A 16,005-nucleotide genomic window follows, 5' to 3' on the forward strand; every position below is an offset into this window, starting at 1 on the left:
AGACAGGTGGTGAGGGCCAATGCTCTGAGCCATGCACAAATGCATGCGGCTGCCCAGGGTACAGAGGTACTACCCCTAACACCTGCCCAACCCCCCTTGATTGAATCAGTATGCTAGAAATTCATTCTCCTCATGGTAAGAATCGCAAAAAATATATAAATGTATTGAATAATTATACTATTTTACTCATATAATTGAAGCAAATTATCAAGATATACAATAAAATACATCCAGGAATATTCACTCATTAATATATATGTACATATATATACGACTATGAGATACAAACATATGAGACTGCGAGATATACAAAGATATATGTCGAATTCAGGTAAATCTTTAACAAACGAAATTTTACACGGGTTGAGCCGGTTGACACATCAACAGCCTTATTAGGTAGCAATATTAGTCTACTACAAATTTATTTACATTAAATCAGTTTATGATTAGCATGATATGGCATTTGAGAACAGTACCTATCAGGTTATTAATTAAGACCAGACACTATATTTTTCTCTGATGGCTGATGCAACACTTTGTCTGTTTCCCACCCTGATTATCATCACTGCAACATGTGAAGAGAGAAACATAACCTGTGTATAGCAATATACTTATCCATAATTTTAACCATAATTGTGCAATGTCCCATAATCCAAATGTGCTTTTCTATGGCCTTTCATTATGTCTCATGCATGATTATTTTTATATATATAGTGGTGGATCTAGGAAAATACATTGAAACAGTCCATCAATTGGTTTCATTTAACCTTGAAAAATTCCTAAACAAAGCCATTGTTATAAAGGTACTTGAATTGAAAATATTGCCCATAACTTATTTTTCCTTACCCTAGATCCACTACTGATTTTATAAAATGTACATCATGAACAGTCCTTCAGCATTTTATCATTGTTGACCTTTCCAGAATATGACAAGGCTCTTTGTTTACTTCATGTGGGAACATTGTGAGCTGTTTTCTTTCAGACACTGTTTTAGATGTTGACGCATCTGGCTCTGTTGGAAAATGACTGCTCCAGGATAAATTCCATTAGCAAGAGAAACTGCATTAGCTATGGCAAAAAGACCACAATCTACAAATCCTGCTTGCTTTTGACAGCACCTGAGTTTTACTAGCAGTAGACCTCCTTTGCTATACTCTTGTATAAGTATACCAATTGCATGGTGAGTGGATGTGTCATCCCAGGATACAGAGAGTCGTAGACTATCACTGATTGTCCATTTGACTGAGATACTAGCCAATGACCTGGAAGATTATGAAGCTGGATTATGTTAGTCATTGAACTGTTTATATTTGGTAAACCTTCCCCACTAAGTTGGTTTGATACTATCAGTGTATCCATTAGGCCACATGCTTCTGGGAATTGGTTTTTAAGAAGAATTTGTGCTGCATTGATGTGTTTGTCGTTCATTAGATCTCCTGAACTAAGTATGTTTTTATCAACCAGAGATAAATTTATATTTGAAACATGTAGCCAAGGCTGTGGTCTTGAAAGATTTTCATAAAGCCGTTTATTAGGCGAGCTGAGGTCAATTACATTAGGTCCCGTTGAACACCTCTTCACAGCCTTACCAGAAGGTATTGGTATATGTACTTTATAATTTTTTCATTATTTCTGCGTCTTCCAACTCGACCAGTGTATGGGTGCTTAGGACGCCCATAGGATCTAATATTAATTGACTTAACTCTTGTTTGCTTCTTTTGACTATTTTTGATTTTGTCATTTTTTTTAGATTCTTGTTTTGGTAGTGAATCTTGAAGAATTATTCCTGCTTCCTGTGGTGCAGAGTTTCGTGCTTCTTCTAGCAATGTATTAAGACCATTGGTAAGAGACAATAGTTGTTGTTTGTCATCTATAAGAAATGTCAAGCTGGATAGTTCTTTCATTAGATTTCTACATTTGAGACGTAGAGCATTTTTACCATATGTCTTTTTCGGTGGAAGAGGAGCAAAATCATCAGCATCATTTGGCACAAGCGATTCATTCTTAATGTGTTGAGGTGAATTCTGCTGCTCTTTTTTTACTAGGAATATTTTCGAGCGAGTTATCTGCTGGAACTATGGTGTTATCTAGATGAAAAAGTGGATTTTCTCGATAAAGTGGGCTGAGTCTATCCCATTTCCACTCTGGAAAAGCTCTTATGCAAGCACAGAAGTGTTTGCACAAAAGTTTGTTGTGTCTCCAGTCTACGCAGGTGCAGTTTGGAAGCGTTTGTTCATCACCAAAAAGTACGATATGGTGCTCCTTCCCTGTTGAACTTTTTACTTCAAAGACCCCCTGGGGACACCATGTGGACCATGTCTTTGCTAATGTCACTATCCCAACGCTTCATAATATGAGACACCATTCTGGCAGGTCTGTTGTGCAGAAATTTTGGAAGTTCCTCATTATAAGCACGGTAACCTTCGTGACATTTAACATTTAGCTCAGCATATCTAAAATTGTAAAGGAAAACGTCACTCACGAATATTATTACATCTTATTAGAATCCAAAGATGACTAAAGTCTACAGTAAGTGCCGCTGTAGTTAGCCTAATCACACCTTTCAATAATTTGTTAATTAAGCAGTTGTTTTTCAAAGAAGGGGCCTGTGTCACACAACAAAACCCTACGAAATGAATTTTTCCTTCAAAACTGGTATTTTTCGTTATAAAACATAGAATCATTATAGTATTGTGAAGTATTAAAAATTTTACTTTTTGAAGGTATTTGGGAGAAACCGATCAACAAGTGCTGTCAGCATATCACTTAAGGAGCACCCTTTATTCCCATGGAGGTACTCATATTTGAATGCCTTATTCTGTCTTTCAATGCCATTGTTCGTGTTCACTGCACAAATGAAATCTCCTGTCCGATACGCTTGACACCATCTCTGTAAGAAAACGATCAATACAGTATATTTTGCATGTTCTGCTAGTACATAGTATTTTATTTGAGATTATGAAATAATACAACGATATAAGCCCTGGAGATTTGGTTTTACAAAATTGCCTAGTAAAATTTTATAATTTTATAAAAAAGGGTCTCCTTCGAAAATAGCAAAAATTAATTTAGACTATTTCATGAATAGTACATCGCTTTTCTATCAACGTTGATTCCATCGCTATATTTAGTTTACTACCTTAATGTTTGGCAGCCACTTTCCACCAAACCAGTTTCTCATTTTGAGATTTTCTTTCCAAAATATGCTTTCTGTCAGGGCGTTCATTGACTTTTGACATTGTTCAGACGTAGCAGCATGTGCAATATTGCGTAGTAGATTTAGAATTTCCTGTTTATTCTGAAAAACACCATTATCTATTTTTTGACGTCCACTCCTGCCACGATTTCTCTCGATGAAAATCACAAAGAAGTACTTCCGCATCTATTTTACATGAAAATGTTTTATATGTAATGAAATAACTACTTTTCTCTAACGACACCAACTATGTTTATTTTAGCATTTTTCAATGTTCGATTTTTAACTTTTTGGTCTGCATGCGATTAGAATTATGGCAAAAAATGCGACAATATATTCATACACGTATAAAGTTTATCGGGGGGAATTCCGTAAATGTTTAAAGCGTTATCGTGGAGCTTTAAAAAAACCACGATGCAAATCTGTTGTACGTTTGCATACCTGGAAAGGTTGTTTCGAGTGCTTGAATTTCTTCTTCGGCGAAATCTACCATAAAACGAGAAGGCTTCCATATATCAGCATTCCACTCCTTAAACACCATCAACGCTTCCTGTATACATTTGATGTTTTCGAACTGTATGATAAATGATCCAACAACTTGGTAACATACATTTGTTCTCACACACAAGAAATAAAGTGGGAGATCATACTTCGTTGTTCTATAGGTGGCATCGAGTAAGCACATTTGATTGCCATACTTTCCTAGGAGGTGTTTCTGATATTTCGTTTGATGACAGAAAATTAAAGTGCTTGTGTCCATCTCTAACGATTCCTCTGTATCTTCGTTTGAGATGGTGTTATCATTGTTCTCTGTTGACTCCTCTGCACATGGTTTGCCGGAGTGAGGACGAAACAGAAAGAAATCTTGTGGATTTTCAAACTTCCATTTTTTAATAAGCTCTTCCAAGTTCTTTTGATCATTGGAAGAAAAATGGTTCGGCTTTCCTTTGTAAAGATGGTTATAGATATCCTTGTTCGTAGGATAAAATCGCCTGCTAAGTTTATCTGGAAGTTTACACCCCTTGAATAGTTCACCATTTACAAATAACTCAAGATATCTACGTGCTTCGCATACTGAGTGAACACCGTCGCGGGCCAGCTCTGCTAGCTTCTCCACTATCACTGGATCCAATGGTTCTCTTATACCAGCTGCCTGCAAGGTGTAAAACTTTACAAAATTTTTAGCTATAGCTAATCTCTTTTAAACAAATTTTACCATTCCAGTTATGTGATTTTTGTGTTCTGAAGGGCGAGGAAACTTCACGACATAGTGCATCTCGATGTCGCTGCTCTTAATTGTGCCAGTTTTCATTGTCTCATGTAATTGCTTTGCTGTTCTTCTTCTGAAGAAGATACTGTCCTTGTCCAACTAAAGAGTAAAACATTGTAATGTCCTTTTACGCACAAGTTTTTATAATTATATATTATTTTGTCTTCATTTTATAGTGTTTAACAAACCTTCATTCTAGGGAATTTTGCAATTTGCGTTATATAGATTAAAGCTGGGCATTGTTTCTTCTTTGTCGTTTGAGCAAACAATCTTCGCGTAGAATTGTAGCAGTGGTCTGTAACCTAAAAATGTATAAATTTAACATTCTTTATAAATACAAGGAAGACGTAAAATATTGTATAGTTGGCTGCATTTTTATTAGCGCAGATTATACATTGTGCAGGAATACACAAGGTGAAAAAAGGCAACGAGATGTCTTAGCAACATTTTAGAGGACGCAAACTATCATTCTTATTACAGTAATCTAGTCATTGACTACCTGTCGCTGCTGATTTTCTCTTTCTTCTTTAGCTTAGATTTTCATTTTGTCTTTTCCTTGGTGGCACCATAAAATTTTATCTCCGACATGCACAAAGGTATTCCGTCAAATGGGATAATAGGCCCTTGTAACGCTTCATTCTTCCTTTCCCAGTAAACTTTTACGTTGTCTTTTCTAACATCTGAATATGTTAATGATTAAAATTTTACAACCGGGGACGTCTTATATCAATGTAAATTTTTGGTTGTGCTGTTTTTAAAAAGCGTAATATTACGATTAAATTAAGCGCAAGAAGAAACGATTACCAGAGCGTTGTGTCTCTTTATTTATAGTAGTAAAGTGCACTTAATTTATTAGTATGCTATTTACTACTTTTTTATGCAATTAATTTTGTACATTTCAGCTTTTTCAACTGCCACTCAAATTAATTTTTATTAAATTGACGATGTATTAAACTGTTGAGCTAATTACCTTTTGATCCAAAGCTCTTATCACCGTAGTAGACAATGAACTTGCTGTTTGTCTCAACTTCGTATTTCACGATAAGCGGCATTACATCAGACAGGCTTTGCACGGCAGCCCTGTGGCCGTCACAGCAGTCCCAAATTTTATTCATTGACATTAATTCGTTGAAAAATTTACATTACAAAGATAGTAAATTTTCATAAGTTTATAATGACGAACTATAGCCTATATGCGTGGTGTTCATTAATTGTTTTCCCGCAAAATTTTAAAATGGCGCATTGCATTATAACAAAAGGACATCCTTCAAAAGAACACGGTATACTCGTGATGCTCTCGTTTCTTTTTTCCGAAGATATTGCAAAACTCGCACCAGTCTCCCAGCGGAAATCTTATTTTGAAGTATACTATCTAGCAATCACCGTTCGCGTACCGTGTTGTTTCAAGTTACTCTTCTTATTAAACGTTTTACCAAAATGTTCACATTGATAAGGTTTTCTTGTGTATCCTCATGTGTGTTTTAAAATTATTAGACTTATTAAATCTTTTACCACAATGTTCACATTGATAAGGTTTCTCTCCAGTATGTATCATTACGTGACTTTTTAAGTTACAAAGCTGTGTAAATGTTTTACCACAGTGTTGACATTGATAAGGTTTCTCTCCTGTATGTATCCTAAGGTGTTTATTCAAATCACAATTCTGTGAAAATGTTTTACCACAATCTTCACATTCATAAGGTTTCTCTCCTGTATGTATCCTAACGTGTCTATTCAAGGCACTATTGTGGGTAAATGTTTTACCACAATGTTCACATTGAGCAGGTTTCTCTCCTGTATGTATCCTAAGGTGTTTATTGAATGCACTATTGTGGGTAAATGTTTTACCACAATGTTTACATTTATAAGGTTTCTCTCCTGTATGTATCCTAAGGTGTTTATTCAAATCAGAATTCTGTGAAAATGTTTTACCACAATGTTCACATTGATAAGGTTTCTCTCCAGTATGTATCATTACGTGACTTTTTAAGTTACCAAGCTGTGTAAATCTTTTACCACAATGTTCACATTTATAAGGTTTCTCTCCTGTATGTATCATACCATGACGTTTTAAGGTACCAAGCTGTGTAAATCTTTTACCACAATTTTCACATTGGTAAGGTTTGTCTCCAGTATGTATCCTAACATGTTTATTCAATTTAGAAAGCTGTCTAAATGTTTTACCACAATGTTTGCAATGATAAGGTTCCTCCTGTTTGAACCCTCACATGTCGTTTTAATGGTGGATTTTTCCGCATTCATTTTTCATGAACATTTAGATAGTCTTCACTACTGTACTTTCGACCACAACGTGGACATTCCCAGGGATTCGTACAAACAAGCATTGGACATCGTTTTAAATGTTTCTCTAAATAATCGGGATAAGTATACATCCTTCCACAGTGTCTACAGCTGTGACCTCCAACTAAAAGAAAAGTTAGAATTACATCACAGGATAAAGAACTGAATGATCATACATAATTCCATTGATGTACTTCAAAGCAATGAAATTTGTTTGAAAAAGTTCTCCATCGTTAAAACAACTGCATTGGTCACAATTTTAAAGCAAATATCAAATCACAGTAATGAACTGATGTTTAAAATATTCATGACTCTACACTAAAGTAAAGTACTTACAAATGTTAAGATCATCATCAGGCACATCTTCCACTGTATAAATCTTTTTGGATGGCTTTCTTAATGATCGTCTTAAAGAAGTCTTTTTCAGAGCTTTACAGTTATATTTGATGGATTTTCTTTTAATGATGGATTTAGTTTTTTTGTCATTTACATCGTTGACCTTGGGTTTTGACGTTGACGAATTACCGATTGTTTTAGAAGAAACCTGTAAAAACGTTTGATTGAAATTCATCCAAAAAATGTGAAAATGTTTACTTAGCGCTCATCCTTTCCTTTTATCCATTTTCTAAAACATACCTGTTTATTTGCAAATTTCTTCATGACTTCAGTTTTTAATGTTGTTTTAAAAACTATAAGAAAGCAATTTCATTTTTAAAAAACTATACTTCTTACAGTCAAAATTGAAAATTACAAAAGAAATTCCCAGGGAACGACGTGTCCTACGCTTGCACGAAATCTTTTTAAAGCAAATTGTTGGAGATGTAATGTTTATCTCAAAAACAGTTTTTGTTCAAAATCGTAATGAACTTGTAACTTTGTTGATTTATACAACAGCAGACAGAAAAACATGTCGATCATTTCATACGCTTCAGACGAAACTGAAACACCATTACCGTTGAAGCTGTTCTATCGTGTAAACGTGGTTTGTCAGATACTATCAAAAATGAAATCAAGATTAGGGCAGCCTCCACCATACAATTGTCCTCTATGTGTGAAAAGAGATTTATTTCAAGGTAACACAGGTGGCGCAAGCTCGATAATTTTTTTGGGGGGGGCAAATATTCATATATGCATGTCCTACCTTAGTAGCTTCTATTGAAATCAATTGTGGGTATGGATTAAACAAAGAAACATACCAATATATAAATACCTTCTCCTTCAATTATCAATCTTGCCCCATAAATTGTCACACAATATGAGCTTTTATATATTTTTTTAGTACAGTGTTTGTTTTGCCGCCGCTTATGGACGGCGAACATAAGGGAACTAATAAGAGCCGCAGCGTTAAAACGAGCATTCACAGTAAATAAGCTGTGCATAGATGATGTCATAAAAACCTTTAAAAACTTCTAATGTATCATGTTTCTACATATTTGATTCCTTATAAATGATGGAGAATATCTAAAGGTTTCAATTATATTTCATAATCTGATATGTAGTGAAATCACTCAAATACAGTTAAAGTACATCATGTAAAAAAAATTTAATGAAGATAACAACATTGAACTAATATAATTAAAAAGTAAAGTTCCATCGTTCAAATTAAATACGTTTCATCATTGCAACCTACTTCAATCCAGAGACGAAGCAACTTGAAATTGTCGATAAAACTTTGTTTGATGTAGAAAGTTCCCAAATGTTTCAAGCTTTTAAACTTGAATTCAGACGTTTATTGCTCTTTAAAATCCCACACCAAGTGCCAAGTAAATATTCAACGTTCACCGTAGGTTTTGAATGTTTTGTATCACATTTCAAGTTTTGGCGGAAATATTGCGCATGCGTGGTAGCCTAGTCTAGCAGCCGGGAATCCCCGTATCATGATCGGAGAACTCTCTTACATTTAAATGTCGTATTTACACACTCTTGCACTGTGTTTTCAACATTTATTGAGTTGAATGACAATCAAGACTGTGTCATGATTAGTTAGTATGCAAGAAGAACGACACAAATTATCTCACTTTATCATATTCAGGTGAGGGAGAGGTGTACTTGTTCTTGGTTTTAATTTTAATGACAGAGGATAGAGTTGAGCATTGAGTTGAGGACAAGAATTATCGCAAAAAATTGCTTCGCAACTTTTCGAATAAGTTCCACCCCCCGTTCCGATCGATCCCCGATTTACTTTCCTCTCGCAATTTTACAATGCACATGATTGCGCCAATATTTTTTATTAATTTTAAAAACTATAAACTAAAATCCTCGCATTCGTTCTCTTCCAAATCGGAAAGCGTAGCTAATGCAATATCAACAACGTTTGTAGATGACGCTGACTTTGATTGCCTTTCTGCTGGATACTTTCGTGGTTTTGCACCATTTGGGCGTCTAATCTTTTGCTATAGCCAATATTGGAGAGCTTCCTCCGCATCGAATTCAGCTAGCGGGCATCCTTCTTCACCAATTCTTAGCTGAGCGTCGAGTCGTTGTGTACTCAAACGATTTCGCAGAGTTGTCTTAATTCTGTTCATTCGGCTAAATAAACGCTCCACCTTGGCATTCGTGAATGGTGTTATGAGCAACAATTCAATTATATGCAGTACATTTTTGCACTCTTTTTGCATTATAACATTTTCCCAGATGCTTTGCCATACATTTACATATTTTTCCTTTTTTTCTGCTCCAACTATGTAGCTTTTGACGTGGCACTAGCAGAAGAAATATTCAGTTATCCAACTGTATAATACGAAAGGAAAACGATGCATTTACTATTCAAACCTTCAAACGATTCCATTCTGAGACGACTTTGTCAATGTTGCATCCATTCTGAACAAGTAAAGCCTGGTAAAACTCTTTCAGTTCTAAAATTGCCTTGTCGCCATACCGCTTAAGTGCTTCGTCCTCCTTGGGCCACATTGCAAAGTCCAATATGACTGGCAGATTTTTAAACACCACACTTTCTCGGAACTCTTCAAATCTTCCTTGCACACTCCTAGACACTGCATTAATCATTTTTTCATAAGTTTTCGTTACTTTCCTCCGGGACGCATTAAACCCTTTCAGCTTTATTTTTTGGTAAGAAACATCTTCAGAAACAGAAAAGGCAATGTTACGACATAAAGTATTACATTTACAAAACACTAATTATAACATTTAAAAGTACCTGCTTCATCTTCATCGTCTTCAAGTTCTTCCACTTGATGCTTGGTAATTTTTTGACGTTTTGTCAAAGGTTGGTGAGGTTCTACTGTGTAAAAAAACATTTCAAGCGTACGTAAAGTCAGGGACTCATTCATCAATTACCGTCGTCGGACGTTGTGGCTTCGCACTCCTTCAAAAACCGTGTAAAATTAATAAGTTTTTCGGAGTCGTCCTGAACGCATTTATTGATCAATTCTTTTAGTTTGACCATAGTCCACTCAAATTCATTAATGCGCTTCACCGCTTTAACAGGGTCGTGAACTTCCTTTGGAATCCCAGGCTAAGAACCTAAAATAAAAGTCACAACTCTTAATTTTGCACCAGATATATATGTTGACGAGACAGCAAATCTGAACATTGAAGCGTTATACTAATTACCTTCAAAGGCGTCAAAATGTCAATGTATACTGTCATCAGCATAGGATACTTTGCATACGTCCATTTTGACAAAAACCTTCAGTTCTTCTCTTTTTGCTGGCACCGAATCTGTTTGGGACAATGACTCAATGTGTAGCATGTATGCGCCATAATTGGCAACAAAGGTCTCCATGGCTTTCAACTTGTGGGTGATCCATCTCGTTCCAAAGGCTTTGGCTGGCTTTGCTATGCTCTTTCGAAAATCTCGCTGAATCCCTTCAATTCGCGATAGCGCTTTGCCGACTTTTGGTACAAGTAATACAATTTAGTCAGGAGCTCATCCACTTCGTCAAATTCTGATTAAATGAGTAATGTATATATTACGAACACATTATTCTGAAATTCAACATCTTAAACAAAAGAAGTGTCTAACTGTTGTGACACCATACCTGTTCCTTTAAATGCGTCTTTAACAGCCAGTTCAAGGCGATGATTGAAGCAATGAATAGTAAGCAGCCATGGTGAGTCTTTGCGAAGTTTGGCTGCAAGTCCGTTTATGCTACCCAAATTTACCGAAGCTCCATCCACGTTTAGCGCTGCCAGTTGTCTTGGGAAATTGTTCATGTGAAACCGGGAAAAGCAATCCTGTATCATCTTCTTAAGGCCATCTGCACTTGTTGATGTAGGTGATTCAATTGCTAAAAACCTCATTTGAGGGATACCTGTCCATTGAAAAAATAGAAATAACGCATCTAAAGACAAGAATCGAAATAATTCAGTTCGGTGTATTGCATTTACCTTCACTGCTTATAAAAGGAGATACAAACTTCCTGTTCAGAAACGCCTTTGTCAGTGCTGCCGTCGGTCAACAAAGAAAAATAGCGTGTTTTCTTCAATTCAGACATCAGCTTCTGCTTGAGTTTGTCAGCAATTGAATCAGTGATGTTTGCCATAGCACGCTCGTTTCGGAATTTGGAACTGCGAATCATTCCGTTCATTTCGTTTAACGTAATGATGCCCTCACTATCGCTATAGGGTCTTTCTGAAGTGGCTAAATAGTAGGCAGTGTTGAAACGAGTAATCATTACTTTCCTGTCAATCTCTGCCATTTTGATCAAACCTCTTCCAATTGAGATCGTTCAACAACTTGTGCGCCAAAGTTTCGCCCAAGGACTTCTGATCAAAAGACGTTTTGCATGTTGATGTGCTTTTACCTTGGACATGTTTTTCAAGCTATCTAATTTGACAGATGTTGTCCCATCTATCCATGCTTGCGAAAAACCAGCTATTGAAGAAATTCTTGAGGAGAATTCCACACAGGCAGAACATTTTAACGCTTCTACTTTTTTCTTATCTGTACTAAGACTTTTGATCAATTTAACGTTTAAATCTCCTCCCAATTTTCTACAGTCTTTGCTTCGCCATCGTTAACGTATGCAGTGTGTATTAGTTTGTGACTTTGTCACTTTGCGTTTTCAGATAATATTGAAAATGTTACGTTTCATATTACAATTGATAGCGACGTTTTTTAAAAAGTTGCGACCATTTTAGGATAAATTCCTGTTAGTCACATTCCTGAGGCATGATGTAATAGCAACGCTTTGAAATTATGCAAATAGTGCAAGAAATTTGATCATTTGATATTTCGCAAAGCATAATAAAAACACATCCATCACAGCAATATAAAAAGAGTGCTTTCAGTAAGCAAATTTACATTAAATAACAAGAAATGCGAAATGAGCTTCGCAATTTTACGAAATTTGCTTCGCAATATTTCGCCAAAATCGAAATCACTTCGCAATTTGCGATTTGCGAAGCGCTAATTCGGACCTTGGAGGAAACTGTCAAATTGACCGATTCGTCGAGATTTCTAAATGTACATGACTTTCCATTAAAGCTATGAATTACATATGAGCATTGATACATTAAACAATGTGTATTGAGTTAACAAATGCTTGTTAATAATTTGACCATTTGTTTGTGTTGTCATTAAATTCAAATGGAGATTTCATTTGATTTGCATACAGACTACAAAGATGAAGGCTGCAAATGGAAATTACTTGATTTCAACATAATTTCAAATTTTGACAGTGAACTTGTTGTTGGTTTCTTTGAAATATCATAAAAATTCATCTGCTTGACAGTAAAAGTTTGCATCTAGTTTTCATTGTGAAACATGCAGCTGACAAATTGCAGAAGAAACAAACGTTACAAAAATGCATTGCTGAAATGGCTAAAAATTGAAAAGATTTCATGGAAAGAAAACTTTTACTAAAGCACCTTGTAGGAGGGGTGGTTATTTTATGACAGAGTCAGGAGGGGGTGAATGCTTTAACAAAAGCAATTTAGAGCAAGGATGGTTACTTCATAAGTTGAAGAAGGTAATACTCACCATTCATAAATGTGTTTTGAAACATAAACATATATCATGATTATCAGCATTTATCTTATCAACAAAATGATGTGAATATTTTCATTTTAGTTATGAAATATGTCCTTTGTAATCATTGGTTCCCTGTTGTTTGTCTTTGTTCTCCAGTTCATGAATGACATGATCATTAAATGATTGGTGTTAACAGTTGCATCATAATTGGTTATTTTAAAAGTTAGCAAGGTATGAGTTAAAATGATGAATAAATTTGCACGTAGGTAATAGCATGGTTTCTTGTGCAATTTGGAAAAAACTGTGCAAGTGAGTTTTAACTATCAAATCAAAACAGCATGAGTCTGAAGGATGAGAAGAACTTAGAAGTCCATGTTTTCAAAACGATGCAATTACTTATTATTAATATGCTTAAAAAATTTCCTCAATTTTGTTGATTGTTAGCTTCAGCACAAATACATTTTGAACCAAAAGTTCATGAAATCAATTGACTATATATTTTCAATTTGTTAGATATTTTTTTGTTGCATCATTGCCTGGTTGCACACATGCACATAGCCAAAAACATGGTACTTTTGAAAGTGTTCATAATTTTGGCAATGTCATGCAAATGCTGAATTGTAAATTGGGTCACCAAAGACAAAGAAAAATCTACTTAAAATTTACATTGAGTTATGGCAGGCACTGTTATTGCATTCTGTTACATTATTGTATATTTACAACTTGCAAATGTTTCATTTCATTGGTTTTTATGACTTTATCATTGTTTTGAGAAACCTTAAGGAGGGTTTTAAAATATGACTAAATGATATTGACTCCTGGATGTATAAGCCAGAGGTTGATCCAAGAGAAATTTGTATAGGGCATGCTTTGGTTTAGATTTGATTTTGAAAGCAACTTTGAGTGTGTTGCTATTGATAAGATGGGTATGACCCTACTGCAACTTTGATAGTAAATCCATCTCTACTTGTGTTTAGATAATGAGAGACAAAGTTGGCTTGATTGCTAAAAAAATGTGTCCAGCAAACCTTGTTTGTATCATATACAACCATCTTATCCAACTGTGTTTTTTGTCAGTTGTAAAGAGATTTTGATGCTATGCTGTACTTATGTAAGATATCATTTCGTATGCTACCTGTGGACACATACTGGCGTTTGACTGAGGATGTGGTCTTTCCTTGTTATGTATTTGCTGTGGTCTTTGGTTTTATATTACTGGCTGTTTGTGTTCTTGAAGAATGGAGGTATGCCTGTATTTTTGTTACATTCTGACTAGTTCTACTCGATTAAAACATGATCATGATTTTAACATTTGAAATTTATCGTTGATCATTTGCAATTTTGAACATTGATTTGTAAAACAAAGAGGAATTTATGTTTCAGTACCTGGAGCTTTGATTACAAGTACATAATGACTTGTTGGTATTGTCCATGGCTGGTATTCTTGGGTTCTGAGAAATGTTAAAGTGTTATCACTAGTGATGCACCAATATACATATTTAGCGTTATAACAATTAGCAGATATTTAAATGCCGATATTGTGCCAATACCGATATTTTATGCCATTTTACGAAACTTAAGCATCATAAAGTATGCCAATTTGTGCTCACCATTGACTGTTCATTTCATAAAAATATAAAATTCAAAGCGGTTATTTACACTGCAGCCATATTTCACAACACAACCCAATTGTCAATGCAAATTGATATCATGTGGAACTAAAAAGTTTAAAGTAGTATTAATTTAACAAAAATGACCCTACAAGTAGAATAAACATATGAATATATGAATCCCCCCCTCCCAATTATCAATGTTCTGCCAATGGTAGAGTATTTTTGTTTGCCAATATTCTGTCAATGGTTGAGTAGTTATGTTTAAATATTGAACTTCGTTACTTTTCCTGGAATCGAATCTTTTTTATTGATAATAACGCGAATTTTTAATATTTGCCAAGTATCTTGCGTGACGTCATAAAATTTGCTCGTTCCAGGTTCTTGTAACGACGGACATGGTCCATCAAGAAGTGCATTTTTGTCAACTTCAAACCGCCATAAAAAAGGAAAGATATAACCGATTTAAAAAATTTTTCGCATATATGCTGGCCATCATACATAGATTCGATATAACCAATAAAAAATTTTGCCTGGAGGTGCACTTTAAGTTTCAACATCAGATCACTCCTGATGAAGATACTAAACTGGAGTATATAAGAACTCAAGTTTCAACATCAGATCACTCCTGATGAAGACACTAGACTGGAGTATATTAGGATTCAAGTTTCAACATCAGATCACTCATGATGAAGACACTACTAGATTGGAGTATATAAGGACTCAAGTTTTAACATCAGATCACTCATGATGAAGACACTAGACTGGAGTATATAAGGACTCAAATTTAAACTGGAGTCTATGAAGACTCAAGATTTAATATCACAACCACCAGATACTAGCTATATTCAAAGTAATTCACTACAATAACTTTGCCTAGTTAAATTTGAAGTGAATTGGCCATAAACAGCTGGCAGAGTTTTTTGACAAACAGCGCTACTAACTGGAAGAGAGGTTGTAACAGATGAAGATGCTGAAAAAGAAGGGGAAACAGAAAACGACACGGAAGGGGAAGTAGAGGCAGGGATAGTAGAGGCAGGGATAGTATTCGTAGATGAAAGATCTGTAGATTGACTATCTTCATTTCTATCTTGCCATAACTTCTTCATCCCGGTTTGAAACAAGTTTCTGGCTGATTTTCCAATTGCACCACTGCTGCTAATAAAATCTGTCGCCAAGCCAGGAGTTGCAGCATAATCCCAGACGGTTGGACCTCCAGTGGTTGATGGGTGGTAATACATTACCACCACATGATAACCGTGGTTCTGATGAAGAGTCTGAGCCTACCAAAAGTCCAATTCCGAAACCAATCAAATTATACATTGATATTTTAATATCTGCTCCAATACCGTAAGATACATTAAAGAACACATATCTAACCCTTTTCATCAGCAGCATTTTTTGTCTTGTCGTGGTCGAATATTGTGGTATTGAGACGGAAGAGGGCCTCTTTGGAATGAGCTGTCCACAGTTGGAACATCGCTTACATGCATTGCCCACCGCAATAGAGCAATTACTACATATTTTCTTTCAAGAAGTTGTCTAAAAAAATTTTAGTCCTCTATAACATAGAAGTGCACCACCAATTAGGTAAAAATTATTTTTTCCAGAAAATTACTGTACAAACCTTTCAGGCAATTGGATGTATTTTATAGGAAGCAATAATTGCATTTATACACGAATAATACAAAAA

At 35.2% G+C, this 16,005-nt stretch overlaps 2 protein-coding genes and 3 long non-coding RNA genes across 7 annotated transcripts; 2 read left to right on the top strand and 3 right to left on the bottom strand.

Moving 5' to 3' along the window:
- The first annotated feature begins 1,429 nt into the window (after nt 1-1,429).
- On the top strand, nt 1,430-2,612 carry LOC124445686. Of its 2 annotated transcripts, none has more exons than XR_006948226.1 (4): nt 1,430-1,445; nt 1,751-1,842; nt 2,046-2,416; nt 2,505-2,612. It is a non-coding gene; the product is annotated as an uncharacterized LOC124445686 (long non-coding RNA). The 2 variants fall into 2 exon arrangements; XR_006948223.1 differs by lacking the exon at nt 1,430-1,445 and adding an exon at nt 1,533-1,595.
- Nucleotides 2,613-7,249: 4,637 nt separating this feature from the next.
- On the bottom strand, nt 7,250-7,445 carry LOC124445697. The gene is made up of 2 exons (XR_006948227.1): nt 7,404-7,445; nt 7,250-7,311 (listed from the first exon to the last, which is right to left on the bottom strand). It is a non-coding gene; the product is annotated as an uncharacterized LOC124445697 (long non-coding RNA).
- A 1,517-nt stretch (nt 7,446-8,962) lies between these two features.
- Nucleotides 8,963-10,009, bottom strand: LOC124445669 (zinc finger protein 862-like). The gene is made up of 3 exons (XM_046996422.1): nt 9,925-10,009; nt 9,540-9,847; nt 8,963-9,469 (listed from the first exon to the last, which is right to left on the bottom strand). The coding sequence occupies exons 2-3, from the start codon at nt 9,771-9,773 to the stop codon at nt 9,161-9,163; spliced, it is 543 nt and encodes a 180-aa protein (XP_046852378.1). The 5' UTR covers nt 9,774-9,847; nt 9,925-10,009; the 3' UTR covers nt 8,963-9,160.
- A 556-nt stretch (nt 10,010-10,565) lies between these two features.
- Nucleotides 10,566-11,428, bottom strand: LOC124445564 (zinc finger protein 862-like). Its single transcript, XM_046996292.1, has 3 exons — nt 11,143-11,428; nt 10,769-11,041; nt 10,566-10,675 (listed from the first exon to the last, which is right to left on the bottom strand). The coding sequence occupies exons 1-3, from the start codon at nt 11,426-11,428 to the stop codon at nt 10,566-10,568; spliced, it is 669 nt and encodes a 222-aa protein (XP_046852248.1).
- A 1,178-nt stretch (nt 11,429-12,606) lies between these two features.
- On the top strand, nt 12,607-14,849 carry LOC124445660. 2 transcript variants are annotated; one of them, XR_006948217.1, is made up of 4 exons: nt 12,607-12,700; nt 12,802-12,933; nt 13,780-13,946; nt 14,693-14,849. It is a non-coding gene; the product is annotated as an uncharacterized LOC124445660 (long non-coding RNA). The 2 variants fall into 2 exon arrangements; XR_006948219.1 differs by lacking the exons at nt 13,780-13,946; nt 14,693-14,849 and adding an exon at nt 13,680-13,769.
- Nucleotides 14,850-16,005: the final 1,156 nt, after the last annotated feature.

This window comes from Xenia sp. Carnegie-2017, unplaced genomic scaffold (genome assembly GCF_021976095.1).
Source record: "Xenia sp. Carnegie-2017 unplaced genomic scaffold, XeniaSp_v1 HiC_scaffold_100, whole genome shotgun sequence".
Lineage (NCBI taxonomy): Eukaryota > Metazoa > Cnidaria > Anthozoa > Malacalcyonacea > Xeniidae > Xenia > Xenia sp. Carnegie-2017.

Coding starts and splice junctions, on each gene's coding strand:
- LOC124445669 (XM_046996422.1), bottom strand. CDS start 9,773: ATGATTAATGCAGTGTCTAGGAGTGTGCAAGGAAGATTTGAAGAGTTC. Junction 9,470..9,539: donor CAGAATGGAATCGTTTGAAG/GTTTGAATAGTA, acceptor TTCTTCTGCTAG/TGCCACGTCAAAAGCTACAT.
- LOC124445564 (XM_046996292.1), bottom strand. CDS start 11,428: ATGGCAGAGATTGACAGGAAAGTAATGATTACTCGTTTCAACACTGCC. Junction 11,042..11,142: donor CGTTTCTGAACAGGAAGTTT/GTATCTCCTTTT, acceptor TTCAATGGACAG/GTATCCCTCAAATGAGGTTT. Junction 10,676..10,768: donor AGACGCATTTAAAGGAACAG/GTATGGTGTCAC, acceptor TCATTTAATCAG/AATTTGACGAAGTGGATGAG.